The 14358-nt window shown below is 42.3% G+C and overlaps 1 protein-coding gene across 1 annotated transcript in view; it reads right to left on the bottom strand.

The window, feature by feature from the left end:
• Positions 1-14358, bottom strand: part of ADAMTS17 (ADAM metallopeptidase with thrombospondin type 1 motif, 17) — a 180100-nt gene that overhangs the window by 24411 nt on the left and 141331 nt on the right. The window contains exons 18-19 of the mRNA XM_009887027.1: positions 14233-14358; positions 12084-12219 (exon numbers count right to left, since the gene is read on the bottom strand). Coding sequence (XP_009885329.1) covers positions 12084-12219; positions 14233-14358 — 262 coding nt within the window. The remainder of the gene's footprint in view (positions 1-12083; positions 12220-14232) is intronic.

Below are 14358 nucleotides of genomic sequence, written 5' to 3'. Positions count from 1 at the left end.
GGGTCAGGGGGTATTTCCCTATACCCATCATTCCTCTGACCCTTTGGGATTCATTTACTTTGTAAGCACATTTCAGTTGCCATTTCCTTCCCCTTTGATCAAAGTGTGCTGGGAACAAATACCTGGCCTTTTTTTGTTGTTGTTTGCTTTGCTATGTCTTTAAAGGCTCTTTGGCAAACACTCAGCACAACGTTGTGAGGTGTTGGGGTTCCTCGAAAGTAAGGAACACACTGCTGCCGTGAGCAGTCTCCAGCTGTGGACATGCAAGGGAAATGAGGCAACCTCACCCCGCTGTCTTCCAGCTCAACGTAAGGCCAAGGGAAAGGCTCCTACTGACTCCAGCAAGTGCTGGAAGCACCACTGTGGTTAGAGCTGGGCTACAGTACAGTGAATAAAATGTCTAAGAATCTGAATTAGGAGGTATGCAAGGAGGGACAATTTTTTTCCTAAAGACGAGTTGCATCGATCTTTACGCTTCCTGCAATCTGTCAATGAGGAACATGTTCTCTGTAATTACAGGCATTCCCGGATGGAGTGAAAGACTGAAACAATAACTGTGTAGGCGCTGTGCACCGGAAGGTTATCATGCCTTTCTCACCCGGTAATTGACCTTCTAGCCTGTTATTTAGGACTATCATCTAGATTAGTATCCTTATACCATGAATCTTTTGCTTGTCACCCAATTCTGGGTTGTCTATTATGGTAAATGGCTCAAATAAGACTCAAAAGCAATCCTGCTCAGAAATACTACTTCATTTTGCTGAAGGCTCCTGTAGTCCAGGCAGAGTACTATACATGCCAACTTACTAACCACATTTCTTCTGAAGTTGCTGCGTAACTTGTCCTAAACGAATCAAACAACTGTTTCCCATCTTCCCATTCCTGAACGGGGAAAAATCAGTTCAGCGCAATTTGTAGAAACATCTTCACTTGGTGCAATTGTCATGAATTCATTTGCCAAATGCTGTGACTGATGATCTGGTGTGACAGCGCTGATGACTGCGTTGACAGTGAAGGCGGAAGCCAGTTGGTTTGAGCAGGACGGGATCGGGCAGGCTGACCACCTGTCTTTTGTGGAACAGGGCCCCGCTCAAATGTTTCTGTGCAGCATTAAGGCAGTTGACACATCTGTGAATTTCCGTTGGCTAAAACAGCTGGCGAGACACCAAACGTGCTTCTCTAGACAGTAGTTTTGGCGCATCTCTGTGGCTGAGTGCTTGGTATTTTGCTTATGGAATGGGAAAATGCCAGCTGGGTAATTGAATACTGGGACTAAAAGGCTGACAAAAATAGTGCAGAAATCAGTGTTCATGAAAATTAATAGCTGGGCTTCCTTGATATCAGCTGGGCGCTGCCCTGTCCGAGCAAATGTGGAGTGAGTTATCTATCTGGGTGAAGGAATTGGTCAACAAGGGCAGGGAGGGGAAAAGAGTGACTTTGCTTTACAAGCAGAATCTGAGTCACAAGGCCGGGAACGGCTTCTGTACAGGCTCCACTGAACTCATATTCACTTCAGCACTGTACTCTCACTGTGATCTACAGCTACTGGCAAAAGAAAAAGGGAAAGGGACTGAAAGCAAAGGAGAAAGATAAAAATACATTCTTGGCAGGGGCCGTCTGTGAGCTTGCATTTAGGATGGGCAGCACACTGCATGCCAACTATTTCCAAGATGCCTTAAGAAGTAAGGTTCGACTTTCCTTTCAGGAAGGAAAATTCCTTTTATTTTTTTGGGGTTGCTTTTGTGGAAGGGACAAATCACCTCGTTTCTACCCTGTTTGGTGGTCTCTAGTTAGTGCCGCTCTAGCATAGATATGGCAGAGTCTAACTGGAAAACTGGCACAGAAAAAAAAATAAAAATCATCATCATGAGAAGAATGATTGCCCAGGGCATGAGCCAAAACCCAGGGAATCAAGACAAAGCTGTGCCTGTGGTGAAAATGCAATCTCCAGCTTTTTTGTCAGAGTGGCATCTGTATGACAAGCTTCAGCTCCCGATCCACTACATCCATCCCTATCCGAGCCCGACGGTTACAAATAAGGTGGGGCTATACTGTAAGGGATCTCTGAAACTTCACAGACCCCTGTCCTGCTTTTGACAACTGCTGCTAACACGGAGTCAAAATACTCAGAAATTAAAGGTTATTAGGAAGAAGGGGTTTTAGTTTCATATCTGAGAGACAAATGACAAATTAAATGTTTGAATAATAATAGTATCAGTAAAGTAGGATATTTTCAAAGGCGTCTAGGGGATAATCACTTTGACCACAAAACTTCATCCTCTCAGTGAAGTCTCTGCTTGGTTCAATGACTCATAAAAATGATCTGGCAAACAAGTAAATGTGAGTCCTACGTGCAGTACTGGCAGTGCCCCGATCTTCCCCCACAGCTCTCCTGAAGCCCCCTTCCTAGGCAGCTGTAAGATGCAGAATCTGCAACTACATTTCAACAACATAATTCATAACCCAAGTGGAAAGACAAGGGATTTATGGATAAAGTGATCAAACATGAAAATTCTTGCCAGTTTCATATTTGGTAAAGTAATGTGCAGCAAGGTATTACATTAGCGTAATTACTATCTGCAAGCAATACACACACAGGAAAGAAAAATGTGATGTACAAATAGTATCACGTTATGGTTGCTATTAAATTACACTACAGACAGATTTTCCTCTCTACACTGTCATCACACCTGGGTGTGTTTAAGAATGAGACTTACTTAATTTTTTAAAAAACGGTACGTATTTTTCTTATGACAATGTAAAAAATAATCCAGTGTTCTAACTTAAAAAAACCAAGCTAGCTCTGTACTGTTAACTAAGCCAATTAACTGTTGTACACTAAGCCCTGTGTATATCATATAGAGCCTTTGGCTTCCCGTTACATTTTAAGCCTGTAAACTGATCTTAGGGATTGCTTGACACCACAGTTCTTTTCAGTTTGGTCCTTCCCTCCCAGGTTATAACCTATCTTCTGTTGGACCACGTGAGTGCTCAAGCTGGAGTCCCTGGAGAGCCTCTCATTTTTCCAACAAGTATTGATTTATGTGACAAACACACTCGTCTTTCTCACAGCCACAGGGATGGCTTTATCCATGGTATTATTTTTTGTAATGTTACCTCTATAGAAGATTCAAGAGCTTAGATGACCCCTGCTAGTGGTTAGATTTAGGAAGAAAGTGATGAGCTTTTAAGCACAGATTTTTTAACCCAGTCAGTGGCTGTCTTTCTAGCTAAAATATGCCCAGAAGGGTGTATTTTTCTACAGCCTCAAAAAGCTGGGATGGGCAGCACATGCAATCTGAGAGGCCTGTTTTAAATCTTTGTCTTCTGAGTCTTGCTCAACCTCTGACCTCTCAGTATCTCTGCTGAGGAATTGGGAGTTCTTCTTCTAATCTGCTTTGGCAACACTCATCTGGCAGGCCCCTGGAGCAAACTTGAAATATCTTTTGGAGGTTCAGTTCGTCATTTGATCTTTCTATCATCTGGATTAGTCATTAACCTTGAATTATCCACTCTACCTACTTGCCTGAGACTCCCGCATTTTCTAGGAAAAAAATTGTCTACAGCACTATGTACATAAACCCAGGGGAGATGAATGTCTGCAAATGAAGACTTGTAGCTAAGGATTTGGGAAAAAATGCTATGAAGATAAAATGGGTCAAGGCTGAAGGATGGGGTGGAGGAGTGCAATCAAAAGACATGAGGTCATTTTTTAGAGATTTGTAGCCTCTTATAACATAAAACCATTACATGTACTAGGGTAAATATTGCAGTCCATTAAATTTCACCTGGTTATTTCTGCCTCAAGCCCTCAAGAAGACCAGTGCCGGCAGGTTGGTTCTGTTCCACTAACTAAACATCCATGACATATTTACACATGCACTCGCTATCTACAGGGATTGTGTTACTTTTTTCCCCTCCCCGGTGCTACAGTAAAATTAGTTTCCCCACTTTCACAATAATAGCTTGGATGTGACCAAAGACCCATTTGTAATAACACAAATTTTTCTGGTTTTATTAAACCTGGTTTTTTTAGAACTGGCTCCTAACTACAACTAGTTAGGAGCCTGTACTACTGCCGAATGAAGTATCAGGGGAAATTTGCCACTAAACAAGAAATAGCTAGTCTGAAAAAGCACTTGTGACAGAAACCAATCTAAAGCAGTATAATCTGAGGGTCCATTTCTAACAGATTTTATTGCATACCATTTGGTTTAACATACATTGTTGCACTAATGTACAGGTGAGGATAACTCCATGTCTACTTAGCACCGGTTGTCTTTAGCACCAGTTTGCGATGCAAAATCCTGTCGAAGTTGCTCTTAGTTTTCTGAGGCACCTGGGTGAAACTGCGGCTCTACTGAGGTTAGGCAAAACTCAGACCAACTTGCAGTGGGGCCAGGATTTCACACTGAATAATTTTAGCAAGGAGAACTGGAAAAGATTTCTGAGAATCAGTCACATGGAATTGACAGTCAGATATTTTTTGCTTACAGCTATCAAACTAAGTTCATGCTTGAATATGCAGAAGAAAGAAAACACTGTTTACAAATGGACTCATGATTTTCACGAAATACACACACTCTGCTATTGTATCTTTCTCTCCCTACACACTTGTGAAACTCTCCACCATATCTCTGCCATACCGGGGTCAAAATAATCAGGTGAATCTTGACTTTTGGGAACAGGTTGTGCCACACCCAGTCACTAGAAGGTGGTTGGTTTTTTTTTTTGGAAAAAAGTACAAGGAATCTAGTAGAATAATACAGCTGCTGATGTCGAAAGTAGGACTCCAAGACTAACATTCCTGTCTGATTGCCTTTATAAACAGTGCTCAGTAATTTTCCAGTACAGTAGTCATTCTGCTAACAGACTTGCCAACTTTCTCTCACACAGGTTTCTTTTTCTCTTTAGTGATTATCATTTTGACAGCTTTATTTTTTTTAATTTCCCACCAATTATAAGATCAACCATAGGACACCGTTTCATAATTTACATGCATCCTGGGAAGTTTTTTTAAATGGGTAACTTTGTATTCTCCCTCCTCCCTCGCCCAAATTGAGCAGATCACTCAGTTTTGGAGAACTCAGTGCAGTGCTGGTGTGAGTAGGCGTCCTACTTGCTGGAAGCTGCTTCGCTACACTAAGGCACAGAATATCCGCACTCTCAGAGCCCTTTTGCAACGAGTCATCCCTACCCATGGCCAGTGTACCTTTGATGGGGCAACTGGTGTCCAGCTCCATTCCCTGCCTTTCAAGGAAGGCAGTGCCTTTTCCTCAGTTCACGCCCCAGAATGCAAACAGTGTGAAGAGCATTACAGCAGGCAGCAGTAGGAGTGAATTTCACAATTAAATATTTTGCTAGATTATCCTGTTAATCCTTTTTTGTGAGTAAAGACTGCACTTGGCCTGAAGAACCTCACACCAAAGAAACACAGATCATTTAACATTTTAAAACAAGGAAATGTTCAACCACAGGTTGTTGAGTCAAACATGATAATGGCAAAAACTGTGATGTAAGCCGGCCTGGGGGATTACACCAAAGGTAAGAAACCTGTGTCATGATTCCATGTGAAAACTAAGCCAAATTAACTTCTGCTCTAGCAAGTCATCTTGAATTATTTGACGTAAATGCATTTAGCAGTAGCAGATAAGCCCTCCTCATTCTACTCTCTTGCCTGTTCCCAAGCCTTCTCTTACTTCTCTTCCAGAGTTGCTTCATTGAGTTGAGTTGCTGGATTTGATTGAAAATATAATTTCGTCTTTCAGTAGTGAATTAACTACTGACTGCCTGTTGCTGCACTTGCTGAACTGCCTCTAACCTGGAATGTGTGTGATTTTGTCTCCTTCTAGTGGATGGTGATAACCAGATGTGCCCACAGCAGGACATCAGCTAGCCACTCACAAAGGTCTCCAGAACAGTCGCAGGCTTTCTGGTCTACAGCATTTGGCTTCTACTCCTGCAAGACCTGCTGGAGACCTGCTGCAGCTGCCCACCGCCGACAGCCCTGGATGGTTTCCCTGAAGAGCAGCCACCAGGGCGCAGCATTGCCTGCTCGCTCAGCCGCCTGCAGCCACCGTGTCTTGCACAGTGTCCAGCACAGTCCTGGCAAATTCATTAAGCTCAAACTGATTCTAGAGATCCCAACTTCAATTTTGGGAAGTACTTCAAAATGAGCTCTTACGTGGTGCCTCCTTGGATCAGAGGGTGCTAACATTACTATTTATGCCAGATTTCCAGGCTAAAATGATTTGAAACTCTCCCCATGGCTGTTCCTTCTTTTCTTTTTTTTTTCATGTAACCAAATTCAAGACACACCAAAGGAGATGTTTCTTAGCACAAGGCACAGATAAGGTTTTGAACTCGTTGTAATTGGACCATATGGATGATAAACATTTGTACAGGTTCCAAAAGAGTCTGACTGCATTAATGGAAGAACATACCCATTTGGAACCATGAAATGTCTAGCTCAGTCCCTTCAGTTAACAGACACTCCCAATACGTCCCTCCAGTTTAGTATAATTTCCATACAGCCCTGCAAGTAATTTGCTAACATTCTTAAGGAGTTTTCCATCATACTGCTCCCCCTCAAATTCTACTCTTTGCAAGACTTTCACCTCACAAAATAAATTCAAAACTGTTCTGCTCCCCATCTACCTGTGATGATAACACAAATAAACACGGTGCAAACAGACCAGAATCAGACTGGTTGCTGTATTCTTGGACTGTTCAACAGAGCACTGTCACAGGTATATGGTGGAGTCTAAAGGGAGAGGTGGACTCTCAGCCAGCAAGGGTCATACAGATAAGCAGCATGAGCTTAAATCAGACCAGGAATCAAAGCAAAGGGCACTACCAACCATCACACACTGAGGCACCATGCTTTGAGTGGTCACTAGCCTTTTGGGCAGGTCTGCGAGGTGCTGAGCCAGATGGGGCCTTGGCTGACTCACAACTGGCTTAATTTTTTTCCCCAGCGGGCATCACTGCGGCGTGTGAGCCCTTGGAGACCACGGTGTTGGATTCCAGTCCACGGATGGAAAAGTGAAAGGGGAATAGAAGAAAGACAGACAGAAAGAAGAGATCCATGTAGCCACAGACCTGACCTCAGGAGTGTGCCAGTTTTTAGAGCAGATTTGAAGGGAAACAATAATCAAGGACATAGTGGTAAATGGATGCAACATAGGTTTCCTCCAGGCAAAACTCATTGGCTATATTTCTTTGATTAAAATATCTGCTTTTCCAGACAAAGGAAACGTGGTAGATTTAATCTATTTACTTCTTAGTAAAGGGCTCCTTTTGCTGCACTGGAAATAAGTATGTGTGTTGGAGAAACTGGTGATATGCTGTGAAACATGGATACCAATGCGTAAATTGCATGGCAGGCGAGAGCTGGCCACAGTGTAGTGCTGTAAAGGAGTATCAGGTATGAAAGGAATTAAGATTAGTCACTAGTGGACTTCCTGAAAGATCTGTCTTGCATTCGATCTAATTTAGTATGTTCATTAATGACCTTGGCACAAAAAGAAAAAAACTGCTGAAAAATCAGGGAAAATTCTGAAAATACAAAGTCTAAAAGCATTGTCAATGCAACGGAGGAATAGGATGTCTTACAGGAAGAACTGAATACCTTGAGTACTGCAATAACAGAGATAGGATGAAAATTAATAGCATACAGTGCAAGGTTGGGTGCTTAGGGACTAATAACAAGCATTTCTGTGTTCAAGTAGGACTCATATGTTGAAACAAATGAGGAGGAAAACATCTAGCGTGACTGTAAGCCACAAATATGATGCAGTCATGAAAAAACAAAGCATGTATCAGGAGAGTTACTGTCAATGAAGACAGAAGAGTATGAATGCAACTGTGTAAATGCTAGATTGGACTGAGACTGGGTTTCTACATACAATTCTGGTCACCTATGCACTCAAATTATTAATTTAAATAATGTAAATTAGAGCACCAGTAGAGAAGACAACCAACGGAATGAAGAATTGATGCACTGTCTCTGATCCAATAAGAAGTTAAAGAAAAGTAATGGATTTAGCCCAGCAAAATGACAGAAGGAGGAGATACATCAGTTTGCTACATCATATGGCACTTAGCCCAAGGCAAAGAGCTAGGGAGGGAAATACCGTGTAAGCAAAGGAACCGAGCTGATGCAAGGACAAATAAATGGCTGAAACATGACAATGAATAATTAAGGCTGGAAATAAAAGATCCTGACCCATATGAACAGCAAGGTCACAGAGGAGCCTTCCAGTGAGGGACAGAGACTGTGGAGCAAAATCAGAAAGGAGTCTATGACACGCTGCTGGTAGTAGCAGAAAACTAACCCTTGGATTCAGGAGATACTTTCAAGTCCTAAACAGTGAAAATAAGGGCTCAGGTCTCCTGTGGTTTTCTGGAGATGAAGGCAGGGATTTCTGGCTTTTATGCTGCTGTTAAGCATCTGTGTAGGAACACCGCATATTCAGCAGGTCCTTGAAAGAACTCAACCTCTATTAAAATCTATTACAGCAAATAGGAGAAAAATTAACAGTGTTTGCATACAGGCCGTTACAAGTCTAACAGTTGGGAAATTTCATGTGTTTTTGTTCTCTTCCTGCATTAGAGGGGAGCAGTTTCATATTCATAGACCCAACCATGCATGTTGAAGTGTGTGGCCACTGGCCGACCTATGTTTTCAGTAATAACAGCTGATGTGATCTGTGATTTCTGAGTCTTGTGCCAACATGAGTGCTGGGTTTGCCTATATATTTGGGTTGGTGTTCAGTGTGCTGGAAACAACCCATACGCACCGCATGCAAGAATCCAGATTCCATCTGGTTACAGCAGGGTTTTGTAAAAAATATCTAAGAGCTAGGCAAAGGATTAGAATAAAGAGGTGCTAATAGGGTGCAGTTGGGACAGGAAAGGAAGCTGTAAAGAATTTAATGGAAAAAGAGGGTCAAGGAACATAAAAAATAAAATAGGAAGAAAAAGAAGCATTTTTTTAAAAGGTGAAAGAGTAACAATAATAAAGAATGAAAGATTCTTTTATTTTTGCCAGTTTCAACAAAACCCTTAAGAAAAATCTCTTCTCTGACGTTTAATTTTAAAACATGTCAGCGTATCCAATCCTTTTTTCAACCCTGCTTTGTTTTTTTCAGATGCTGGGTTGCAGTTGCAGAGCTCTAATCTTCTCCTTGGCCTCATGAAAATACTGTCCCCTGCCCCACGTTATTTGGCTCTCCCAAGAGGTGGCTGAAGTTCAAAGGGATATATAATTTGCAAAGCACTTTGGGATTGTGCTGGAAGAAAGTCACTGTTATTAATATCATACCCCTTTTTTTTTCTCCAGATCACTTTATATATATAACGTGGGTTATTATTTTTTTATTTTTATTACAATCTCAACAGCAATAGCTTCCTCCTCTTCCTCCTTTTATACAACGTGATCTCACCCCATCCCAAAGAATTTGCAATCCAGATATTACACGGATTGAGAGACGAAGCAAAGGGACAGTGAACTGAAGTCACACAACACATCCAAAAGAGGAACAGAGACTGAGTGTCCTATGACCCAGTCCTGTGCTGGCCATAAAACCCTTCCCTAGAGATAAATTCCCCGTAAGGTGATTCTTTTAAATTTTGAGTAGAAGTGTAAATGTAGATCAAAACGCACAAAACAGAGCAGGTTTACTACAGAAAGGAAAGCATTGTTCTTTCTTCTACACTCAGGTAAAGGGCTTAGGTCTGAGTGGAAACGGGAAAGGACCTTATTGTAACAAGATGCTACAATAATTTTACTTGAAACCCTAAAACAAATTCAGGGCTCATAAAAAAGCATTGAGATGGTGAAAGAGAATGGTTTCTTTAAGATGTTCTTGGTCAGAGAATATGCTAAGCATGCATTTCTAATATCTGGGTGGGCAAACGCAAGTGGAAATTTAAATTCTACAGAGGCACAGAGAATGTGCTTCTGAAAATGTTTCCAGTCAAAAGCATGTTAAGTGTGAAAGTGTGGTCTACACGGAGGGAGTGAGAGAGTGTGGTCTATCAGATCATCAGCAAGGATTTTGTGGCCTTTCCGGGTACTAAGCACATTTGGTGTTTGCTGTCCTTGCTCTGACAAAAAGCGGACCAATGAGAGTGTCACTGTCCCAGTGCTAATTGCTCCTGGGGACAACTGTGCTACATTGTGGCTATACATTGCCTGGTAATTCCATACAGAAGAATATCTTTGAATAACATTAAAGGCTGGACCTGAATCCACAAACAAACACAATCTGGATATAGGAAGACAGTAGTCTTTTCTCAGGAGGTTTCATGTAATTTAACCTAACCCACTGTCACTGCCCTGGACAGGCAGCAATGTCATGGTGAAAGCGTGCAACAAAGAGAAGATTTCACCAAGGGCTCAGGGTCATGGAGATCCCACTGAGAAACAGCACTGTGGGTCTTATGACTCTAATAGACCTGATGGCCAAGACCTCCCTTTGTTGCTCTCAGCTAGTAGACGCAGAAGCTGCCTACTTCCCCCAGAGCTTTGTAAATTGCTTTTCTTCATCTCTACCACCCGGAACCCCTCCATATAACTGCCTGGGATCACTCCAGTCTCCTCCCAATGGCTTCACAAAAGGCCTAGAAGAAATATTTCATGCCAGGGCAGAAACACAAGCAGACGCTCCTTGTTTCTGTCTTTCTGAGAGAATGACATGACAGAAATCAAGGCATCACTGAATTTAGGAAACTTCCTCACGGAAACGACAGTTGTTTCCTTGAAGTCATTGGGAGTTGCCTCTCGTTACACACCTAGAAGCACATGGGCTTCTCATGATACCTTTCTGTACCACTGAAAGCAGTATGGCCACAATACTGTACGGCAGCAATCATAGGCAGTGCAGACAGAAAACGAAACCTGAAACAGCCTAGCCTTATTGATGGATTACCTGACACTGGATTTCCCTGCTTTGGGGCACTTTAATCAGAGTGCAGGTCTAATTAGAAGGAAGCGTGTTGTTTCTCATTTTCCCGATTGTTTCTGCCAGCAGGATTAGCTCGGTAGGTATGTTTCCCTGGCTTGTCTGATTATACAAGATGCAACAGCTAGCAGGTTGGTTTGAATATGCCTTTTTAGATATTGTTGAGCTTTATCCTAAATTGATGTTATGTTCTAACACTACCAAAAGTGGAGTGTCTACATTACTCCACAATGCAAAACATTACTACAGAGAGAAAGTGAACTTTTTTGTTTGCAGCAAACTGAACAAATTAATTTGCCTTCCTGTGTTTTGTCATTTTGGCCAGAAACATCTTTTTTTTTTTTTTTTTTTACACAATGCAGATCAAAATTAATTCAACTAAAAGTGCTTGCCAAATTAAAGAGAGCACTTTTTATTATTTTTAGAGCTTATTACTATTAGTTCTCTAATTACTCCTACTGATGCAGAAAAGCACCCTTACCGACGAAAGCATCTAAAATGTGTTTCTTGACTTCAGCAAGATTCAGGTGTGTTTCCAAAACTATACAGGTGTTGCTAGACACTGTACAAACTTCACATGAAGAAGAGACACTTCTTGCCTAGAGACTCCCAGTCTGAACTGGGAGATACAGATCAGGCACGCAACACAGCAGGTCAGCTGTAGTAGCTTAAAGGTTGTGGGTTGTTTGCAAGGCTTTTTGTAGCACTGTTGGACTCTTAAGCAGACCCTACTCTGTCCTGATTTGAATTAAAAAAAAAAAAAAAAAAAAGGAAAAGGTTAGATACGCAGGCACCACACTCTTCTCTGGCTTTATACTGCAAGTTGCTCTGTCGCCCAGGAGGCAGACAAGGGGAAAAAAACAGCATCCCCAAACAACGCATGAAGGCAGCTTGCATGGAATCTGGCCTTACTGGCCACAAATTAAATGGACTCTGAGGTAATGAAAATCTGACCTGCTCAACAAAAGGAAATGAATATTACAGCTGGTTACTACAGCTAACAATGTGTTCCAATACTTATAGACATTTTCACCATGTTCACCAGACGGAGGCTTCAGAAATGGGCAATTTGTCAAGGAAAAGGATATTGGGCTTTATTATTTTTTAACTCCTTACCGTGACTGGCAGGGGTGTGTGTTACATTTCCTGACCTGGGGCTCAGGGCGATTCACTCGTTGGCAGTCACTATCATTCACCAGTGTCATGGTCTTGTTAATAATCCGAGTACAGGACACAATGGTTTTCCGTTCACCTACAAGGCAAATAAAAAACAACTCTGCAAAAGGAAATCGGTGGCTAAGAACAAAACCGTGTCAACTTGTTAACCAAAACTCGAAAGCTAGAAGCTCCCTACTATCTCCACAAGATATAATCTACACAGACCTACCACCTCTGCAAGCGATCTTATTTCCCACTTCTGTCTTACCTTTGTACCATTCTGGGGGTTTTTTTTGTCAGAAAAGCTACAAATCTTTCCCCAATAATTGTGAAATTGACTGCTTCACAGGAACAACATGCTGGGATTTCTCTTTCTAGTGTTTAGTGGGAAAACAATCTTGAAAACAATTTGCTTTCATTTCTGGTTCCTCCTCCACATGTAGCTGTGCCCTGTAATCAGCTAGGACAGATGCTCCAGCCGTTTAAGCTGAAGCCAAACAACCGTCCACCCCTCAGTGACTGGTAATGACAGGACAGCTGCCTCTTGCTGCTCCCCATTCAGAAAGAGTCAGGTTGAAAAGGAGTGACCAAGGTTCAAGAGTGATACTCTGGGTTTGTTTGTATTTCACAAAGAGATTAAATTAAGCCACCAAAATAAATTATTTCTCATCTTCTGGTGCTCCAGATACACTACTTGAAAAACCCTGCCGGTAGGAGACATCTCAGAAGTCAGGACTTCTCACATAAACTGTCTGTGCATCAGGAGTTGCACTGAGACGCAGCAGTGTGGCCCTCAGGGTTCAGCCTTCCACCGTGTGACATCAGGAAAGCTGTGCCACAGGGCGGCATGACGATGACTGGATGTGACAAGGAAAATGCCATCCCCGCACCATACAACTTTGCCTTATTGCTGATTCTTTTGGTTTCTCAGATCCTCTTCTTAACCCTGACTCTGCATCAAATTGAGTTTATTCATGATCTGCAGCAGATAATAAAAAATAACTCAAATTCTGTTAATAAAAAATTTGTAAAAGTCTGTATGGAAGGCAAAAGGCCCTTCCCAGCTTGGATGTGTAGTAAAAGCATCTGACAACCAAAATATAAGAGATCAATTGCCAACCAAGCTGCTGCTGGTAGGAGCTGTGTTGCATGGTACTGATTTGATCCAAATATGTGGCGGGCACGCAACTCAAATCAAAAGAGTTACAATCAAATTTCCTACTCATTCATGTGAGGGTTTAATGGCTCTAAGAAATCATTGTTGTAAAACACGAGTAAAAGTAAGTGTCCTTTTTAAAATGAGTTCTATTTACAGAAAAAAAATCAATCCATGATTTCAGTACACGGAGGGCAGTGAGCCTTCCAACGTGAAGATGAGCACTCTTTCTTTGTGTTGTATAATATGATAAATAATTTGGTCTGCTGGTGAAGAAAGACTGGCCAGAATGCATGCAAATGATCCATTTTCCTCCGGGAAAACCCTCCTTCTTCCAGCACTGAAAATTCAATGGACAGTGGCTGACAAACCAGTCTCTGGTTTCACAGGCATCAATTCCCCCTAGGGTTTCAGCACATCTGCCTCAGCACATCCCAGGGATCATCTGAAAAGTGTGATTTGCAATGTGCTCAGGTACTCCTAGAAAGCCCACCCCACAGTAAGAGCGTCTGATGCAATCTCCAGCAGTTGTCACAGCAGCACTGCCCCCGTTTCATCCCTGGGGAAGGAAGTGTCTTTCAGTGAACATGCCTGAACACCTGTGAAAACTCTGCTCCAAGAATGTGACAGAGGTTTGAGATATGGCGCTGCACACAGCGCCTTGAGCCATCCGTGGAGCACTAATCCAGGTGCAGTTCCAGCCTACGGTAACGAGCCGACAAAGCGGTGTCCCTGCCAAAATGCTGGGTGAAAATTAACTGTGGGGATGTGGATGATAGCTGGGAGAGCTGGTGAGAATGAGCTCTCATTTGAGTTCATTATAGCAACATCCATTCCCATGGCCAGTTTCCTTTATGCTTTGGCAATGCTGTCTTCTGCAGGCACCTCTCTAATGGCTGGTGGCTACAAACACCGTACAGCAAGTCCCACCAAGCTTCCAAATGGCCTTACCTCCTCCACACTGCACGCTGCACCCTTCCCATCCGCTGTGCGTCCAGATGTACAAAGAATCCTGTTGCTTTTCTGGCTCGCTTCTGTTTTCAGCAGTATAGTTTACAGGAATGGTGTATTCATAAT

Source organism: Charadrius vociferus, unplaced genomic scaffold (assembly GCF_000708025.1).
Source record: "Charadrius vociferus isolate BGI_N301 unplaced genomic scaffold, ASM70802v2 scaffold190, whole genome shotgun sequence".
NCBI classification, from domain to species: Eukaryota; Metazoa; Chordata; class Aves; order Charadriiformes; family Charadriidae; genus Charadrius; species Charadrius vociferus.
Note: the sequence above shows the minus strand (reverse complement) of the source record. Positions and strands in the feature narration are given on the sequence as shown.